Raw genomic sequence first — 20,006 nt, 5'->3', positions numbered from 1 at the left:
GACTTTAGCAATGGGGGAAACAGGTACCCGACAAAGTTTGGGAAAAGGGACCGTGCAAAACATTTAATCTGCACAAAGCTTGTATCTTTCTAAGTGAGATACATGCTGCTGCCGCAGAAATCCCAAGGGTGTACTTAACGTAAACAATAAGTGATGGTCCATGAAATCATACATGGGTCATATGGTCCTATGTGGATTGTGTGTCCTGCCCTTGTGTGCAATGATCAACAGATTGCTTTGAGAGACGCTTCTGTGAGTGCAACCCAACACCTGCCAGATTCTCTATTTATTATATTTCTATTGCAGCCTTAAATTTCCCTCTCCCATGCTGCTTTCTCTGAAACCAGCAAGATGTTCCTGTCCTTACACTTGCCGCCTGCTCATCCACCGCAGATTGCACAACCAACCCATTTGTCACTCTGTCTTGCTTCGCCTTCGCCTGCTCCTTAATTCTGTTTCCTCTGCAAACCTGCTTTGTTGTCAACAACTCCCTCCTTTTCTCCACTGGTCTGTCAATGCTTGTTGGAACTTAAAAGCCATGGAAACTCTTTTTGTAAGCGTGCAAAAAAAGAAAGAAACAATTAGCAAACAAATTTCGATTTATTTTATCTTGCGTACACTTCAACAATAGCTGCATGCTCTGTGACTACATTTCCAAGTGTCCAAAACGCCCTGTAGCCTGTTAATCTTGTTTTTTGTTTTGTCCTGCAATGTTGAATGTATGAATCTCTCTACTTGAGACCCTGGCAAGCATATTGGGGAGAAGGGGATATCTTTCCCTGGGGAGTTGCCCTTTCTGTCCTAAACCAATCTCCCTATACAGTGGAACCTTGGTTCTCAAACGGCTTAGTTGATGAACAAATTGGCTCCTGAACGCCGAAACCCTTGGAAGTAAGTGTTCTGGTTTTTTTAACGTTTTTCAGAAGCCAAAAGTCCGACGCAGCTTCCGCTTGAGTGCAGGAAGCTCCTGCAGCCAACTGGAAGCCATGCCTTGGTTTTCAAACATTTCGGGTGTTGAACAGATTTCCAGAACGGATTAAGTTTGAGAACCAAGGTTCCACAGTATCCGTTAGCCTGTGGGGTGAAGCCACTTCTAGTTTGCGATGCATGGTTTTATAAGCCATCTTTTCAACTGTGTACCTCCCTCTTAATGTGCTTCCCTCCCTTCTCCAAGAAGAACTGAAGACCAGAGAAAATGGAACCATTCTCAGGCAGCCACCAACCATCCTTGCCAGGACTGCAACTCCCAACAGTCCTCATCACCTTGGCTGCGTTGCCTGAAGCTGATGGTACCTGGAGCCCAACATCACTTTTCTTAGCCCGGCACACATTACTGTTTACTCTGGCTCCAGTGTGTTCCCACTGCTAGTGTACACATGATGTTAGCCACACAGGTCACCTGTATGCTGTAGTTTCTTGAGAAATGCTGCTGTTTGGTGGCATTTCCCCTCAAACTGGTTCACATCCCATTTGAAAACATAAGCACTGTCCACCGTGAAGCTGAGGTGTGTACATTTGGGACTGCCCTTGCTCAGACGTCAAGATTCATGAATAGAGAGTTGTTTGGGGGGGGGTTGCATGGGGAGAACAAACAGGTAACGTGCAGCTAGTGAAGACCATCGGCACCCCACCCCCCGGCTGTGTACACACAATGTGCAAATATAGCTTGTAATGGGGAGGAGGAAGAAACAACCTCACTGTGTTTGAAGCCACTGATGCGCACATAACTTTAACCAGCATCTTAAGCCACTTCTATATTTCCAGTCCTTCAGTTCCTCTCTTCATTCTCAGGCCCACAGCTTCCTTTTAATGGCATTGGTGGTTAAGTCATACATATTTTTGTCTCGTCACGTCGACAGATATTCATCCCTGTCCACAACGTCTTTTTAACCACCGCGCGTGTGAAAAGCACATTTGCTAGGCCCTTCACAGCCCAGACCCTTAGAACCAGCTTCCCCTCCTCCTGTGAAGGCCTAGGAATACACAACATGGTACCCTTCAGATGTTGCTCAACTGCATCTCCCAGCATCCTTGCCCCAGAACCTGGCCCACCCACGAGGCAAGCTGAAGCAGCTGCCTCAGGCGGCGGAAGCCTCAAAGGCAGTACCCGCACTGCCTCCACCACACAACCCAGGTAAGGGAGGCTGAGGTGGGGGAGGGCTGCACTTTCTCATCTTGGCAAAAGGGGGCAAACTGCTTCTGACTTGCCCCCACTGAGTCTGGTGACTGGGGCTGATGGGAGTTCCAACATCTGCAGTGCCCTTAGTTCTCTGTCTCTGCATTAATGGGTGTCACGAGTGATGGGCAAACCGCTCTGATGATCCATGAGCTGCAGTCAACATGGACTCTGTCAGGGAGCTGGCAGGCAGAGCAGGTCATTTGCAGGTCTCAGAGAGAGAGAGACGCTTGGTGAATGTGCAATTAGTTTCTTCATTAAGGAAAGGAAAGCAGAGATTTCTAAAGGTTGTTCCTGTCTTAATGAAGCAGTTGTTCAGATGGGCTTGTAGCCCCATCTTCACTCCCTAGCCCACTGTCGGGCCCCTCTCGCTGTGATCTTTGGCTACAGTGAGCTCCAATGGACTCCCTCTGTGTCTGCCTGGCTCGCCGCTTGCTTGGCAACTTGCAATAAACCAGGTATAGACAAACTCGGCCCTCCAGATGTTTTGGGACTTAAAACTCCCATGATCCCTAGCTAACAGGACCAGTGGTCAGGGATGATGGGAAGTGTAGTCCCAAAACATCTGGAGAGCCAAATTTGCCTATGCCTGCAATAAACATCTTGTTCTAGGGTGGGAGCAGGGTTGAAAACTTTCAGCAAAGAAGCTGTCCGAGTGGCCCCAAGAGAGAACTGCAAGGTCCGCCTCCCCTCTGTCATAGCTGTTGGTGCCTACATCCAAACTGGAAAACTCCTTGCCCTTTCTGGTCTCTTCGCTGTCCCTCAAGCACCCTGTTTCTAGCACTTCCCAGCTCATCCCCTCCTCAGAGGTGTGTCCCGTGTCCCACCACCAGGCCCAGGTTCAAAACCCTCTTCCTCTGCGCCTTCCCTGGGGAGCTCTTGGTTGGGCAGATTCCGCCATTCTTCCTCATCCAGCCAGTCCCTGACAGATATTTGCGTGCACAAAAGCCACCCAACACCTCAAAGGGGAATGACAGAAATCCCATGTTCACTAATGGAAGTGAACAGTTCTTTTGCGAGTGCTTAGTCAAGTAGCTTCCACTTTCCCCCTAGAGCAGCCTTTCTCAACCTGTGGGTCCCCAGATGTTGTTGGACTACAACTCCCATCATCCCTGAGCTCTGGCCTTGCTAGCTAGGGGTGATGGGAGTTGTAGTTCAACAACATCTGGGGACCCACAGGTTGAGAAAGGCTCCTCTAGAGTCTAGACCAGGGGTCAGCAACCTAAGGTCCAAGCAGCCCAGGGGGGTCATTTAACTGGCCCACAAGCCACCCCTGAACCGAGCCGTCCACTCAGCAAGTCCCCGCGCACTGTGCTAAACTGGCACAGCACAGCACAGGGATTTGCTTTTGCGGCGCCGGAAATCACATCTGCGCAGACACCGGAAATCGCGCAATCTGGCCCACAGAGGGATCTCCGCTGGAGTGAACTGGCCCAGGCAAGGTAAACCTTGCTGACTCCTGGTCTAGACCATGAAATCCAAAGAGCGCCACCAGCTGGCAGGAGCAGGGCAGCGCAACATACCTAGCCGCCTCCAAAGCACTTTGCAGATGCTTTTCTCAATGTTGGGAGCTAAGCTTTCATTCATTTATGCTGTATTCCGCCCCCCCCCCCGGCCTAACCTTTCCGTTGCACATATATTACAGAACTTTAAAATCAATTAACAGCAGTATAACAATGACGCTATGGAAATATAAGAGTATCCACACAAGGGATACTCAGGGCAGGCAGAGCGGATGCATCACTGTGTTGCACTAAAACTGAGACGGTGTAAAGTGATGGTGTTGATGACGATGAGGCAATCATTGCTTCAGAAACAGCTGCTGCAGGTTGCAATCCTGTACGTGCCAAATCGGAACTCGGCCCCTTGGCGTTCAGCGGGACAATCTCCCACTTAAGTGTGTATAGGATTGCACACACTTAGACATGCACAGCTGTTCCACAGACTTTGTAGAGGAGGAGGAGAGAGGGGAACCACAGCAGATATTTAACCCTACATCTCTGCATCCCAATCAATAGAGGTGATGGGGATGTTCTGATATTCTTAAATGCCCCCCTCCTAGCTATTATTTCAGCCTGGCTAGCACAAAGTGGGGTGGGAGGGAAATATGGCTGTTGATATGCCAACACACCAACTTCCACCCAAGTTTCCTTCTACGAGGCCAAGAACAGAGTAGTCAGTCTTCTGTACACATTTCAACAGATCTCACATTTTAAGTATCTGCATTTTTTTAAAAAAAAGTAAAAATCTCCAGCATCCGTTCTGCTTCCTTCATGGCAAAGGCTCCGCATAGTTCCCTGGGAACAATCCCTTTGCTTCACTTGTCACCCCCTCACACCAGCCATCTGAGTATCTTCGTGTCACGTAAATAACAGTCCCCTCTGCGAACGAGAGTTCTTGTTCCTGCTGCTGAGTATAAGGGTAGAGGGTCACCACTGAAGGCAAAAGGGAAGAGAAGGGGGAAAGGAGGTCAGCAATGAAAAGCAAAAAAAACCCAACAACAAAAACAAACCACCAGTCCCGAAACACATTTACGGAAGGAAGGGAACCTGGGAATGGCAATTTGGGGATCATCCGGTCAATAGGATACATGTCACCCATGGCATTCACTGAATGGCATAAACAGCAGAGGCTTGGTGCTGTTGAGGATGGTGGGTGGAAAGCAGAAGGCCAGTCCACTGGGATGTTCTGCCATGGCCTTGTGCAAATTAACAGGAGCTCCACGATAAAACTAATCAGATAGATGGATAGGTATTTCTCAATGGGGCTCAGGCATAAGAGCTTCCCAGCAGACTGGTTAGTACAGTCGTACCTTGGAAGTCAAACAGAATCCATTCCGAAAATCTGTTCAACTTCCGAAATGTTCAGAAACCAAAGCCGTCAGATGTTCGGCTTCCAAAAGAACGTTTGAAAACCAGTACACTCACTTCCAGTTTACAATCGTTTGGGAGCCGGAATGTTAGACTCCCAAGGAGTCTAACTCCTCAGGAGCTGAGGTAGAACTATATATACAAATTGGATTTTAAACCTCGGGGACTCAAATGTCTTTGTACAGCCCCAGTATAAAGTTAAAGGTAAAGGACCCCTGACAGTTAGGTCCAGTTGCGAACGACTCTGGGGTTGCAGCACTCATCTCGCTTTATTGTCTGTTTACCTTCCTGCCGGAGTGGTACCTATTTATCGACTTGCACTTTGACATGCTTTTGAACTGCTAGGTTGGCAGGAGCAGGGACCAAACAAGGGGATCCGACTCACAGGGATCTGAACCGCCAACCTTCCGATCGGCAAGTCCTAGGCTCAGTGGCTTAGACTACAGCGCCACCTGCGTCCCCTATTTAGAAAGCCCCAATATAGGGCTTTCTAAACAGAAATGCAGACTGAAAAGGAACAGAGGAGAAATCCACTGCAGTGGTAAGCAAAGAAGCATATTTGTGCAGAGCAGAGAAAATGCAGGCAAATAAAGAATCCTGCAGAATTGCATAGTCCTCATTGCAAGACAGGGCTGGGCGATATATCAGCACATGGTCCAAAACCGGTTTGAAGTCCATATTATGATATCAGTTTCATAGTTTTAGACCTGGCAATATATTGCAAATCATGATCTGTGTGGTATGCAAAAAATCACAATGCGGGGAAAACCATGATGCCAGCCAATGCCTCTACACAGTTCCATCCTTATTTCAGACATTGTGATATATCAGTATATCACAATGTTTAGCTGGCAATAATGTGGAAAACCAGATATTGCCCAGCCCTACTGCTGAATAGGTCAAAGGTCAGTCAAACACCTGGGATTACAGGTAAGTGTGTGCACAGCAGATGGTTTCAGGTGGTTTAGAGCCCCAAGCATATCAGTGCTCATTGTCAGAATGCAAACCGAATGCCCTGGTATCCGACTCCAGGAGTTTTCTTATCTTTAGCAAGGTACCTTTTTCCAGATAGGTGTCGGGGGCCCATGGCAATTTCTCTGGGGGTGGTGGAGGGGGAAGGAGCGGAGGCACCAGCTGCTCCAAATTAGAGGCGTCCAGCGGTGGAGGGATCATTGGGAAATCAAGGTCTGCAAGCAAACACACACACATGCTACTGACTCTTTCACAAACAAAGAAAATCAAAAATGTGTTCCTGTGCGCTTGGCCTTCCATGCCTGCTTGCCATAATGGGGAGAGAAGTGCATTGAAACAGCATCCTGCTCACTCTCAGGAATATGCTTAGTGAAGTGTAGGTGGGTTCCCACGAGGCAAGACAGCGATAACGGCAAGAACCTTTTATTGAACTACATAACTGGGAAACAGGGGCAAAGCAACTGCTTATATACATTCCTGAAAGCCTGGGCCACTCCCACTCCCAACGCGATTGGCTATCTAAACTTCCAAGCTGCAAATCACGACTCAAGAGTTCAAGGGCCAATGGCAGAGCCCCAAATCCTGAAATGTTCTTTGATTGGACGTCATGTATCGAATCAGAACACAGGAGCTCAGAATCCTTAGTCCAGACTCAAGCTCAGGCAAACACAGATCACTGAATACATAACATTTAGCATTTCAGGTCACACCGTGACCAACCAAAGGACTCTGGGAAGCAGAACAGGGATGCAATCGGACTCCCCTATTCATTCCCTTCTGGCAACTACTGCCATTGCCTGAACTCAGGGTGTCCTGGAAAGTGTACTCAGCTATGTGGGTTCTGAAGCCAATTCCACAGTCCTGCACTTGTGGGGTATATAAGGCCAGGCATGCAATTACCCCAGCTAATTTTGAGTTCCGTTTTGTTCTGGATTTGAAAAAAAAAGGAGGAGGTAGCCTTACCTGGGGTGACATCGCTGACTGCAAAAGGTGGTGGCGGTGGCAATAGATCTTCTGGAAGAGGAGGAGGAAGAACATCACTTGCCTCTGCTGGTGGAGGAAAAGGCGAGAGCGTAGGCGGTGGAGGTGGTTTAGTAGATGCGATCATACCAGTCTTCTCCATAGCTTCTGTGGGGCTGCAGTGACATTCAAAGGAGGAAGATTTAGGTGAATGCAAGGGACACTGCCCCTGGGCAGGGACGGGGAACCTGCTGGCCTTGTGGATGTTGTTGGACTACAGTTCCCATCATCATTGATCCTTGCCCATGCTGGTTGGAGCTGATGGGAGTTGTAGTCCAACAACATCTGGAAGCCCCAGGTCCTTTCCTAGTGGAGGGTTGGCACAGAAGAAGCCTGAGCTGATGATACAAGACGGAAAGACCATTTATTGACGCTAGAGTGGGGAGGCTGAGCTAGATGCTTTCACTCTGCTGGGCTCAGGTGGATTTTTTTACTTTTCATTGCTGCACTGTAGATGTTGCAAAGGGGAATGTTTCAAAATGGCCAGCAGTCTCAGATGGTTCAGCTGCAGGCTTCCATTGCCTTATGTTGTGGAGCAGGATTAAGAGCATCATTTTGTGGAGCCCAAACAAAGCTAAGAAGGTCTGAGATGCAAGTCATTTCACCATCTGTTGTCTGGAGCTGTGGCTGAGTGGTAGAGCATTGTGCTTTGCACACCAAAGGTCCCTGGTTCAATCCCCAGGCAGGACTCCCAGTTTAAAAACCTAGAAAGCTGCAACCAGGCAGTGTAGACAAATACTAAGCTCGGTGGGCCAGTGGTGCAGCTAGGTATAAGACAGCTTGCTTGCCTTGGAAGGAAACAAATTGGTGAGAAGCCCAAATCTGCAGCTGCCTTCCCCTGAGCAGAGAGGAGCAGGTTGGAATAGGAGCTACGTTCCAAATTCCCAGCTCTGAACTTCATAGAACCTGTAGAGATGGAAGGGACATCGGGACACCAGGTGGCGCGTTGTAAGATGGCCGACAATAACATCTCTCTGACCCATATGAGGTAATTAAGGGGCTGCTATGGGAAGTATGCAGCCTTCCCTTCCCCCCCAGGATGTGGGGGACCCTGTCTTGCCAGCGGTGTTCACAATGCACCCCCTGATCCGAGAGATGGGGGTGCCGAAACTTGGCACGAGCCCTCGGTGAAGTCAGCTCTTCCTGACGCCGATTCCAATTAGCGCATGCTGGTTGCTTCAGCTCGGAATTATAATTGGAAATATACGATTGGAAAGGAAGCTGAAGCACATACATCAAGTAAAGCTCGAGATAAGGCTGCTGATTAATGGATCTCTGTGACCGGGAGTGACGGATGGATAAGTAAATCTTCTGATGAATCACCACTAGGAGACTGTATGTTTGGAACGAAGGGGGGGGTGGAGGAAAAAACGTTTTATTTTTCTTTACACGATATGATATTAATAACCCTTCACCCCAGAAAGAAATAAGATCGTCACATTTTTATCAATCATAAGCAGGATTTTAAGAACTGTGTGGGGATGGATTACAACAGAAAGGAAGACTGGTGAACGGTGAGGAAGAGGAAAATTTTTATGACACAGTTAAAAAATGGCGTCTCGCCAAGACAGGCTTGCCGGAGAAAGAAGGACAGGGGGGAGGAGAATCAGGATCGTTCAAAAGAGAAGGAGTGTTGGAATGTAAGTTTGACCTGACAGAGCCCCCTGATTTGTTTGATATATTTGGCTAGCCTGAGGAAAAATAAAGGACAGACCAAAGGTTAACTTTGTTTATGGAAGAGACAAACAGAGGCTGTCCCTGAGAGAGATAGTTTTTGAAGAGTACAAAACCCACACAGAGACGCCAGTTTCCAGTCTGCTTGTAAGAACCATCAGAGATCGCAAAGAAAGGAATATATGATAACAGCAAGAAGAGAAAGAAAGTAATAAAGGACTATCCGGATCAAACTGGATAGAACTGTCTAATTTAAAGCAGTAAAATATGTGATGCCTGGAGCTATCCGGAATTTTGGACTCGTGCCGAGCTTGATGTATGGGTACCCTTAACAAAATTTAAAATTTGGCTGTATAATCTGGAACTAATGTGATTTGAATAATGTGATGTGATTGGCCTGTTAATAAAAATTATTTTTTTTAAAAAAAAAAGATGGAAGGGACACCGAGGGCCATTTAGTCCAACCCCCTAAAATGCAGGAATCCTGCCCACACCCGTTCCTGTGTGGGGTCAAACCACAACCTTCTAGGTCACAGCCACACACTGGCCAGGGTTAGGGTGCTCACTTGGGCATCACCCCAAAATAGAGAGAGCATAACATTTGCTAATTTATATGCTTTTAGAGAAACAGTTTGTTTAAAATACAGTGGTACCTTGGGTTAAGTACTTAATTCGTTCCGGAGGTCCGTTCTTAACCTGAAACTGTTCTTAACATGAAGCACCACTTTAGCTAATGGGGCCTCCTGCTGCTGCTGCGCCGCCGGAACCCGATTTCTGTTCTCATCCTGAAGCAAAGTTCTTAACCTGAAGCACTATTTCTGGGTTAGCAGAGTGTGTAACCTGAAGCATCTGTAACCCGAAGTGTATGTAACCCCGAGGTACCACTGTAGAAAGGCAACAGATCTCGCCGAAGACCCCTTGGAACAGAAACTTATCTTCATTTTCCATAGAAAAGTAGCCACCAGTTTTCTCCCTGAGTTTGGCTTTGCCACCCACACCCTGTCTCCTTTTGTGCCATGCTGGGAAATCCCACAAATGGTACCTCAGTGATGACAAAGATGAAGCAGATGAGGAGGGTTTGCCATCTGGGACAACTGGTGGCCGTATCAGCTCTGGAATCCGTTGACTTCTCCTAAAAAACCCCAAAAAAGTTTGAGTTGAATGTTTATCTTGATCTTCCTCCCTTATCTACTTTGTTTTTGCTTATGAAACATGTTGTCCAGTCAGTGGACCTCCTTCTCTGCCAGTAGACAGGTTAGGATTGCAGACAAAACCAGCCTTTCCTAGCCTGGCACACTTTAGATCAGGCTTCCTCACCCTCGGCCCTCCAGATGTTTTGAGACTACAGTTCCCATGATCCCTGACCACTGGTCCTGCTAGCTAGGGCTCATGGGATTGTAGGCCAAAAACATCCAGAGGGCTGAGGTCGAGGAAGCCTGCTTTAGATGTTTTGGACTACAAGTCCCATCAGCCCCAGCCGACTGATTGGGGTTGATGGGAGTTGTAGTCCAAAACAGCTGGACTGCAAAACACCTAATGGAAAGAGTTTCGGTTCCAGTTGTGTTGGGAAGAGGAGGAAGGCAATAGCGAAGGTGTTATGTACTAAGCTTGGATCCTAGAACAATAGGCAAGTAGGATCCTAGAATGCTACAACTGATTGGCCTGCAGGAAAAGACCAATCAGGCTCCAGGAGGAAATTAATCAGCCTATTAGGCTGGTAAAAGGTACCCCTGCCCGTATGGGCCAGTCGTGTCCGACTCGAGGGTTGTGCGCCCATCTCACTTAAGAGGCCGGGGGCCAGCGCTGTCTGGAGACACTTCCGGGTCACGTGGCCAGCGTGACGAAGCTGCTCTGGCGAGCCAGCACCAGCGCAGCACACGGAAACGCCGTTTACCTTCCCACTATAAAGCGGTACCTATTTATCTACTTGCACTTAAGGGTGCTTTTGAACTGCTAGGTGGGCAGGAGCTGGGACCGAAAGACGGGAGCTCACCCCACCGCGGGGATTTGAACCGCCGACCATGTGATTGGCAAGCCCTAGGCGCTGAGGTTTTACCTACAGCGCAACCCGCGTCCCTATTAGGCTGGTAGGATCGTAGAATGCAACAACTGATTGGCCTGCAGGAAAAGACCAATCAGGCTCCAGGAGGGAAGCAGAATCAGCCAATCAGATGGGACTCATTGTGTAAATAATGTATATAAAAGCCTGAGGTTTGGGGGAGCAATTCAATCACTGTTTTACAAGCTGCAATAAAGAGCATGAAATCACTACAGGACTCTGAGTATATTTCAGAAGGGCAATCTTTGAGAAGAAATCTTGGCTGCGCTAGAAGGCAAACTAGGACTTCATGCCTCTACTTGATGCAATCTCACCTAAGGCTCCCAGATGACTGCCCTGATGATGCCGCATTTCCTCGCCGGCAGAGGGTCCCTGTTTTGGCCAACTGTGTGCCATGATCCTAAGAGAGAGAGAGATCAGAAGGGAAAGAGGTGTGTGAAAGAGAGAAAACCCATACTAGTATTCTTCAAGGCAGTGCTGCTTTTTCAGCAGAGGATTAACCTGTTGTCAGTCACCTTCTCCTCTAGCCACTGACTTCGGTGGTAGCTGCAGCTTCTGAACCACTTTACAAGGACAGTCCCACATAAGGCATGTTAACAGTAGTCAAGGCCGCTTTAGGTTACCAACACATGCAAAGGCATAACAATTTGGCAGCTGATGCTCAAGCGCTGCTGCAATGTTCTAATCAACAGAGCTAAAGATTTACGTCCGTTCTAAAAGCGTCTCTCCACTGAATTCGAAAAGTGCTCTCGCTGTAGCAAAAGTTCCTCAGGTTTGGAAGCAGCCTCAGTTCGCTGCCTGTGTGTGAATTTGCTCTGTTGATGTACATAGGAAGTTGAATTATACTTAGTCAAACCGTTGATCTATCTAGCTCAGTAAAGGACCCCTGGACAGTTAAGTCCAGTCAAAGGCAACTATGAGGTTGCAGCACTCATCTCACTTTCAGGCCGAGGGAGCAGGCGTTTGTCCACAGACAGCTTTCCGGGTCATGTGGCCAGCATGATAAAACTGCTTCTGGCGCAACAGAACACCATGATGGAAACCAGAGTGCACAGAAACGCCATTTACCTTCCCGCCACAGTGATACCTATTTATCTACTTGCGCTGGTTATAAATCTAGTGCTGGTTATAAATCATGGCTAGAAACTATCCCAAGCTGTTGTCTTGCTTCACATCTTGCTGCCCGCCATAAAGGTAAAGGAAAATGACACATGGACAGTTAAGTCCAGTCAAAGGCGACTATGGGGTTGCGGTGCTCATCTCGCTTTCAGGCCGAGGGAGCCGGTGTTTGTCCACAGACAGCTTTCCGGGTCATGTGGCCAGCATGGCTAAACCGCTTCTGGCACAAGGGACACAGTGATGGAAACCAGAGTGCACGGAAACACCATTTACCTTCCCGCTGCAGCAGTATCTATTTATCTACTTGCACTAGTGTGCTTTCGAACTGCTAGGTTGGCAAGACTGAGCAACAGGAGCTCACTCTGTTGTGGGGATTCGAACCGCTAACCTTCTGATCGGCCAGCCCAAAAGGCTCAGTGGCTTAGACCACAGCACCACCTGCTCCTCAGTATTGTGCACCGACTGCCAACAGTCGCTCTCCAGGTTGTCGGACAGGGATGCTCCCACCCATAACTGGGGATGCTGGCGATTGAACCCGAGACCTTCTGCCTGGGAAGCAGAGGCTCTCCCCCTGAGCTACAGCCCTCGCTTGCCCCACCCTCTAATCGAAGCTCACGCTCCAGACCTACTTAGGCCTCTCGCTGTCATCTGACATGTGAAATAAAAATGTTAAAGTCTTATATTTTAATAAATGTTCATAAAATGTACCAACCAAGCACGTTCATAGATATGTGGACCACATGTCTGGAGCAGCACAGGAAGACCGCCCTGAAACCATTTTGACTCCCAAACTAAACAAATGTTTTCTCTGCAAGGAGGGAGGGGGTGAGGGAACCTTCCCATTGTCTCAGGAATTAGGTAATCATCATCTCAAAGAAATGGCCAGACTACCAGGAAAGGCAATCAGATAAGGCATTATCAGATAACCTGGCAAACAGGAAAAACAACAGCATTCAAATTTCTGTTGTAGACCACCTTTTCTGTGATGTATGTATGATGTATGGAGGGGTGGTCTTGAGCTCCAGTGCACGGAATTTAAAATGTCTATAGAAGGGCAGGCACACCTGGGTTCTGGGTCCTCCGCCTTTTCTGCATGTGAGGCGAGCACCCTGTTGCAACAGTTCAATAAAGATCAGGCTTACTAGCTGTTTTGCTTCTCAAAATTCTCTGGTTGGCCTCTGTTATTTTCTCCTACCAAGAGAGAACCTACAAAAGGACTCTATATGAGCTCTTGGGTCCCCCATAAGGGAATAAGGGCAGATTTTGTTTATGACACATGTTTCTGCTGGGCTTCTGCACCTGTTTTTAGAGAGAGGGAGGGCTTTTCCTTTCCAGTCTTCCGGACTTAGCATCAAAAGGCCAAGCCTGAAAGCCTCCCTTCCACAGGAGCGCACCTTTTCGTGAAACTGGGTCATGCGTCTTGGGGGGCCCCTCACTCACTGAGCCAAATCTGTGTGCCAACAAAGGGCAGCAGCCAAAGTGGCGCAAGGCCCCTGCTGTGGCAGCAGCCCCAGCTGCGGAGAGAACGCCGCTGGGGAAGCAGACGCCAGTGTGGGAACCGAGAGCCCGGCAAATCTTTGCCTCATCAGTTTCAGGCCCTTGTGGTTGAGATCGGTCTCGATGGCTGGCCGCAGCTGACAGCACAATTCTCCTTTTTCTCTTCACCAGAGAGCGCCCAGCGGGGAAGGAAGAGAGAAGCGCTTAAATTTAACTCGCAGGCGTCCTTATGTAGCTGCAACTTCTCCGTTTGCTGCAGGCTGAATTCAGAATGGTATTATTGCTCCAGGGTGGTGTAGAGAGAAGTGTATGAGACACGTGAAAGTGTCATCCCCTTTCTTAAATTAAAGAAAGGTCCTTTATTTGGCAATACGGCATCTGGGTCATATACCCATAGCATACGGTTAAGGCAGTAACATACCACTTGAAACCGTCATGGCTTCCCGCAAAGGATTCTGGGAAAGACAGTTCATTAAGGGTGCTGGGGTTTTTTAGGAGAACCTCCACAATTCCCAGCATTCTGTTTGATGCACTATTGTATTTTAATATTTAATATTTTTATATAAACTTTTAACGTTTGATGCACTATTGTATTTTAATATTTTTTTGGAAGCCGCCCAGAGTGGGTAGGGAAACCCAGCCAGATAGGCAGGGTATAAATATTATTATTATTAGGGAGAAGCCATAGCTCTTCAAGTAGGATAAGAGTACTTTGAATGTGTGCTGTGGATGTGACCTGTAATCCTTTTTTTAAAACAGGGATCCCTTCCTTAAAATAAATAGCAGATGATAAGTGCAGGTGGAAACTCCATTCTAAGACTCAGTTTCTCCTCCTTCAGAAGTTGCCATCTGCTTATATATTTTTTCTTTTTAAAACTTTAAAATTTTTATTTTGAGCTTAAAAGTCACATTTTGTCACTCAGCAGTTATATCCAATTCTACCACGTTTTTCAATATTTTCTCAGCCATCATGAGGGTTAGAAACTTGTGTTCAGGAAGTCGACGTCATGCAGAACTCACATGAGCCGTGAGTACAGTTACATTAATTAAGTCTCACTGAAAGTGATACTAGTTACTTGCGACTATTCTATCTGCCATTAATTTCGATATAACCTTTTGTGATTAAATTTCTTTGGATTTGGGACATTGCTTTGCTTTGTTTTGTTTTTTTGACCACTAAAGATATTGCTGTCTGAGTGCTCTCTAATCTTTTTTTTTTTTTTAAAGGAAGAAAGCAATTGCTCGGTGGTTCATCAAAAGACGTACATTTTCCACAGAGGAAGTGCTTGGAGACTCACTGTCTGTTGCTGAGTTTCGGTCTCTAGATAAGTCATCAAATCTTCTGGGTTAAGCCACATCACCTCTCGTTTTGAGTCCGAAGCAAACCACACGCTGTGCAGCAAGTATTACCACAGCCAGACTTATGAATAAAACTAATGATATATTAATTTGCTTGTTTGCTTCCTTCTGCAGTTGAGGCTGCTCAGTAATTCTAGTGGCGATGTGATCTCCCAGGATGCCCATCTCTGATGCTCAGGAATTCTCTGGCTCTGTGATAAGTCCAGAGAACGACAGCATCCCCCCCCCCTTTTAGTTTTAGAGGTTTTTGCATTATGTTAACAGGAGTGATGGCACATATATTTTCTCCACATTTTGCCTCAGGATATACCAACTGGCTTATATGCCTGGTATGTGGACGCGAGTGGCACTGTGGTCTAAACTACTGAGCCTCTCTTGAGCTTGCCAATCAGAAGGCTGGCGGTTCAAATCCCCACAATAGAGTGAGCTCCCGTTGCTCTGTCCCAGCTCCTGCCAACCTAGCAGTTCGAAAGCACACCAGTGCAAGTAGATAAATAGGTACCACTACGGCGGGAAGGTAGATGGCGTTTCCGTGCGCTGTGGTTTCCGTCACAGTGTTTTGTTGTGCCAGAAGCGGCTTAGTCATGCTGGCCACATGACCCGGAAAGCTGTCTGTGGACAAGCGCCAGCTCCCTCGGCCTGAAAGCGAGACGAGCACCACAACCCCATAGTCACCTTTGGCTGGACTTAACCGTCCAGGGGTCCTTTACCTTTACAGCAGGCAGCAAGACATTGGCTTGGGATAGTTTCTATCCACAATTTAGAACCAGTGCTAGATTTTGGTAGTTTGCTATTTTAATTCTCAAGGTATTTATATACTCTGGTGTTTAGTTATTCTAAATGCGCGCACACACACAGAGACACACACACACACACACACACACACACACACACACACACGGTGTTAAAGCCAGTGTGGTGTGGTAGCTTGTGTGTTGGTCTGGGACCTGGGAAACCCAGGGTCCAATCTTCACTGACTGGGAGAGCCAGTCAGGCTAGCCCACCTCACAGGATTGTTGTGAGAATAAAATGATGAGCGGGTGGAAGCACATACCCCACCTTGAGCTCCCTGGAATAAAGGCAGGATAGAAGTGTAATAACAATGCAGCAACAACTGTCTTTGACGTGCATGATCTGAAGTATGCAAAAGGATTTGGTTGTTTGTTGAATTTATATCATGCCCTTCATCTCAAAGGAGCCATTTATATTCCCTCTGTCAAGATAGGATCTAGCCTGGAAGTGCTCCTATGATAACAGGCATAAATTCAATAGGTGTGGCTCTCCCCCCCCCCCATTCCATAGCAGTACAAAATCCAGCACCATTTCCCCATAAGATTCAACAGCATGTGCTCCTTTTCTTCTCTGGATAAGGACCCTTTGGGTGGCGCTGTGGGTTAAACCACAGAGCCTAGGGCTTACTGATCAGAAGGTCGGCGGTTTGAATCCCCATGACGGGGTGAGCTCCCGTTGCTCGGTCCCTGCTCCTGCCCACCTAGCAGTTCGAAAGCACGTCAAAGTGCAAGTAGATAAATAGGTACCGCTCCGGCGGGAAGGTAAACGGCGTTTCCGTGCACTGCTCTGGTTCGCCAGAAGCAGCTTAGTCATCCTGGCCACATGACCCGGAAGCTGTCTGCAGACAAACGCCAGCTGCCTCGGCCTATAGTGCGAGATGAGCGCCGCAACCCCAGAATCGGCCATGACTGGACCTAATGGTCAGGGGTCCCTTTACCTTATGGCTTATCAGCATGGAAGATGACTACAGCTAGGGGAGCAAAGGAGGCCATGCTCAGCTCTTACCTTTATCCCGTGCCCAATATCGTCCAAACTGTTGAAGTTCAGCGGTTTCCTGTAATACGCCTCCAGGGGCTCCACGTGGCTTGGGGGGATGATTTTCTGTTGGTGCGGAAATCTCTTGCAAACAGAAAGGGCCCCGATCTCTCGGCGGGACACTTTCTCCATGTGCATCTCCACCACCTGAGGCAGAAAGACACGGTGAGGGAAGGAGGGCATAGCTGGGTCAGGAACCATTTGCAGGAGCTGGTTTAATTGTATTTCTAGTCAACACACAAACTGGCAGCACCCTACCTTTTTGCGGGGGATAGGTGGCAAAGCCCACTCCCCAGGGAAGCCATTTTTGGCTCCTCCTCTCTCACAATTGACTCCTCTTTGGCCCTCTCTGCTGGTCACGGTATCCTGCATATTCGTGGTGTACACAGTTCTGTCTGATCCCTGCCCTTCAGTATCTGTCGCCTGAGGCAGCCGCCTCACTCTGTCGAATAGTCCAGCTGGCTTCAGTCATCTGGGTTTTCTACCCTCAAGCACCTAAATATGGGCTTGGAGTGTGGGGTTTGCAGATATATTCCCCAACATGGCACTGAGGCAGAAGTAATGCATTGTGGTGGATTTATAATAATAATAAATAATAATAATAATAATAATAAATTTTATTTTTACCCCGCCCTTCCCAGCCAAGACCAGGCTCAGGGCGGCTAACAACCAATAATAAAAACAAGTTGATTAAAATACAATTTAAAAAACAAGATTAAAATACAACATTAAAACATTAAGATGCAGCCTCTTCACAGGAGGAGAAAGGAAAAAGAAAGAGGGGATCATATGATTCTAAGCCATTTATAATGACCATCCAAACTTCATTCTGCTTTATTAGCTGTTCTACGAAGGTTCGCCAACGTTATTGCATTATGGCTGTCTGGAGGGACACTCTCGGCCTACGATGCAACAAAAAAACCCCACAACCCTGAATATTTGTGATATAAAAAAATTGCAGGATTACTGCAGGAAGCCAGAGGGCATGCACCAAATGGTTACAAAGCAGTATATCTCCCTCCCCCCCCCCCAAAAAAAAAAACATTTGCAGGTGCAGGCCATATTGAAAGCAGGATTGCATAGGACCACCCCAATGGCTTCAGGAGCCCAAATCTTCACAGATGCATAAGAAAAAGGACATTTGAAGACTGTTTGCTGGTAAGGCCGCACTGGAAGTACGGCACTGAATTCTGTGCATGATGGCCCCAAGAAGATATGGGGAAAGATTCAGAAGAGGAAGCCAAAGCCATAATGAGGGGAACACTGAACGAGGGGTCCTGGCCAGAGCTTTGTAAATACTGTGGTTGCATGACTGCACAGCTGTGTACATGGCCATATACTTAAAGCGAGGGAGGAGACTGAGAGGGGGATGTGACAGCCATCTTCAAATATCTCAAGGGCTCTCACATGGAAGATGGAGCAACCTTGTTTTCTCCTGCTCCAGAGGGTAGGATTCGAACCAATGGATTCAAGTTTGCAAGAAATTATTGTTCAGTTATTATTATTTGTTAATTTAGTTTGAATACCGCCATATACCTGAAGGTCTCAGGGCGGTTCACAGATTCTGAGTAAACATCAGCCTTCCATGGAGGTTTATAAGCTGGGGGGACTTAAGGTGAGGCTTCAAACTAGTTCAGGGGCTTTTGCTGAGATTCCTGCATTGCAGGGGGTCAGGTTATATGACCCTTCAAACTCTACAGTTCTATTATTCTACTCTCCCCCCCCCCAAAGAATCCTGGGAATCCTGTAGTTTACACAGTTACCAAGATTCTTAGGGGGTAGTCACAGCGCTGTGAGTTAAACCACAGAGCCTAGGGCTTGCCGATCAGAAGGTCAGTGGTTCAAATCCCTGTAACGGGGTGAGCTCCCCTTGTCAGTCCCTGCTCCTGCCAAACTAGCAGTTCGAAAACACAAAGTGCAAGTAGATAAATAGGTAACACTCCAGTGTTCACGACTGGACCTAATGGTCAGGGGTCCCTTTGCCTTTACCTTATTTCCCACCCCAAAGAATCCTGGGAACTGTAGTTTACACCAAACTACAGTTCCCAAGATTCTTAGGAGTTAGTCGTGCACTTTAAATGTATGGGGTGTATGTCTGCAGCATACCACCAGGGCAGCTGGTAGTAAGGAAGTACCCCCACCTCAATGGCACATTTATTCATTCATAAAGAGCGGCAAATAAATTCAGTTTGCATCTCCCAGTCCTTGGTCAGGTTCAGTTGGAAGTTCATTCCCACTGAGTTTGATTAGAGTTGTTAGCTTGCAACTACGGGTGCGAGCTGTAAACAAGGGCGCTTCCACTTCAAACCGGACACAAACTCTCTTGCTGTCTTGGCCTCCGCTCTTCCCCAAACAGCGTATGGCACTTGTCAATGAGAAGACGGACAGCCAGCGTGCCTTGCTGTGAAGAAATGCACCAGGCAAGGCAAGCAGATGGAGATGTTGTTTAACAGGCAATTCCCAAGGTGTTTGCATCAAAATATACTGCGCGAGGGGAAGCCGCAATGAAACTACACAGCTGTTATAAGTGGGCACAGCATTGCATTCCTTCCTAAAAGCCCCTTTTGCAGAACGGCTGTGTCTCCATGCTTAATTTCCAGCGACATTTCAGGGGACTTAAGGTGAGGCTTCAAACTAGTTCAGGGGCTGAGCCTTGGTTCAGATTAACCTTTTGCCCTAGTGAAGCAGGACATCCGATCTCAAGCAAGGGTGGCTGTTGCCCGTTAATCTCTTCTTGGCATAAAGCGATGAGGAAAGACTCAGTAACCTCTTACAACAACATCCAGAAAGCTAGTCATGAATCTGTTGCAGAAGACAACAGCAGACAGGGCTCTGGCAGAAGACCTGTTTATCGAGCACCTGTCCTTATTTGCAGGGAAATCTGATGACATTGGCTATTTGAGGAGCCTTCATTCCTATTTGTTTGCGGGAAGTTTGGATGATCATGAAGTCAAAGTGAGGGTTGTGCCAAACTTTCCACTGCATTTCACCATCCCTATCCTTATTGCCGAGATGCAGGTGGCGCTGTGGGTTAAACCACAGAGCCTAGGACTTGCTGATCAGAAGGTCGGCGGTTCGAATCCCTGCGATGGGGTGAGCTCCTGTTGCTCAGTCCCTGCTCCTGCCAACCTAGCAGTTCGAAAGCACATCAAAGTGCAAGTAGATAAACAGGTACCACTCTGGCGGGAAGGTAAACGGCGTTTCCGTGCGCTGCTCTGGTTCACCAGAAGCGGCTTAGTCATGCTGGCCACATGACCCGGAAGCTGTACGCCGGCTCCCTCGGCCAGTAAAGTGAGATGAGCTCCGCAACCCCAGAGTCGGCCACGACTGGACCTTATGTCAGGGGTCCCTTTACCTTTACCTTTCCTTATTGCCGGAAGTCAGATATTTGGGGGAAGCAGGTTTGTTGCGGTCAATTGCACAACATGCAATT

At 47.7% G+C, this 20,006-nt stretch overlaps 1 protein-coding gene across 2 annotated transcripts in view; it reads right to left on the bottom strand.

The window, feature by feature from the left end:
• Window positions 1-4,369: 4,369 nt before the first annotated feature.
• The window catches only part of ABI3 (ABI family member 3), a 21,723-nt gene continuing 6,086 nt past the window's right edge, over window positions 4,370-20,006 (bottom strand). The window contains exons 3-8 of one of the 2 annotated variants that reach the window (XM_081838133.1): window positions 16,544-16,720; window positions 11,086-11,171; window positions 9,755-9,844; window positions 6,982-7,154; window positions 6,105-6,233; window positions 4,370-4,611 (exon numbers count right to left, since the gene is read on the bottom strand). In XM_081838133.1, coding sequence (XP_081694259.1) covers window positions 4,448-4,611; window positions 6,105-6,233; window positions 6,982-7,154; window positions 9,755-9,844; window positions 11,086-11,171; window positions 16,544-16,720 — 819 coding nt within the window. In that variant the 3' untranslated portion in view covers window positions 4,370-4,447. The remainder of the gene's footprint in view (window positions 4,612-6,104; window positions 6,234-6,981; window positions 7,155-9,754; window positions 9,845-11,085; window positions 11,172-16,543; window positions 16,721-20,006) is intronic. The other variant, XM_081838134.1, reaches the window with a different exon arrangement.

Source organism: Podarcis erhardii (assembly GCF_964252035.2).
Source record: "Podarcis erhardii genome assembly, chromosome: 13".
Taxonomy (NCBI): domain Eukaryota; kingdom Metazoa; phylum Chordata; class Lepidosauria; order Squamata; family Lacertidae; genus Podarcis; species Podarcis erhardii.
This window is presented reverse-complemented; position numbering and strand designations above follow the sequence as displayed.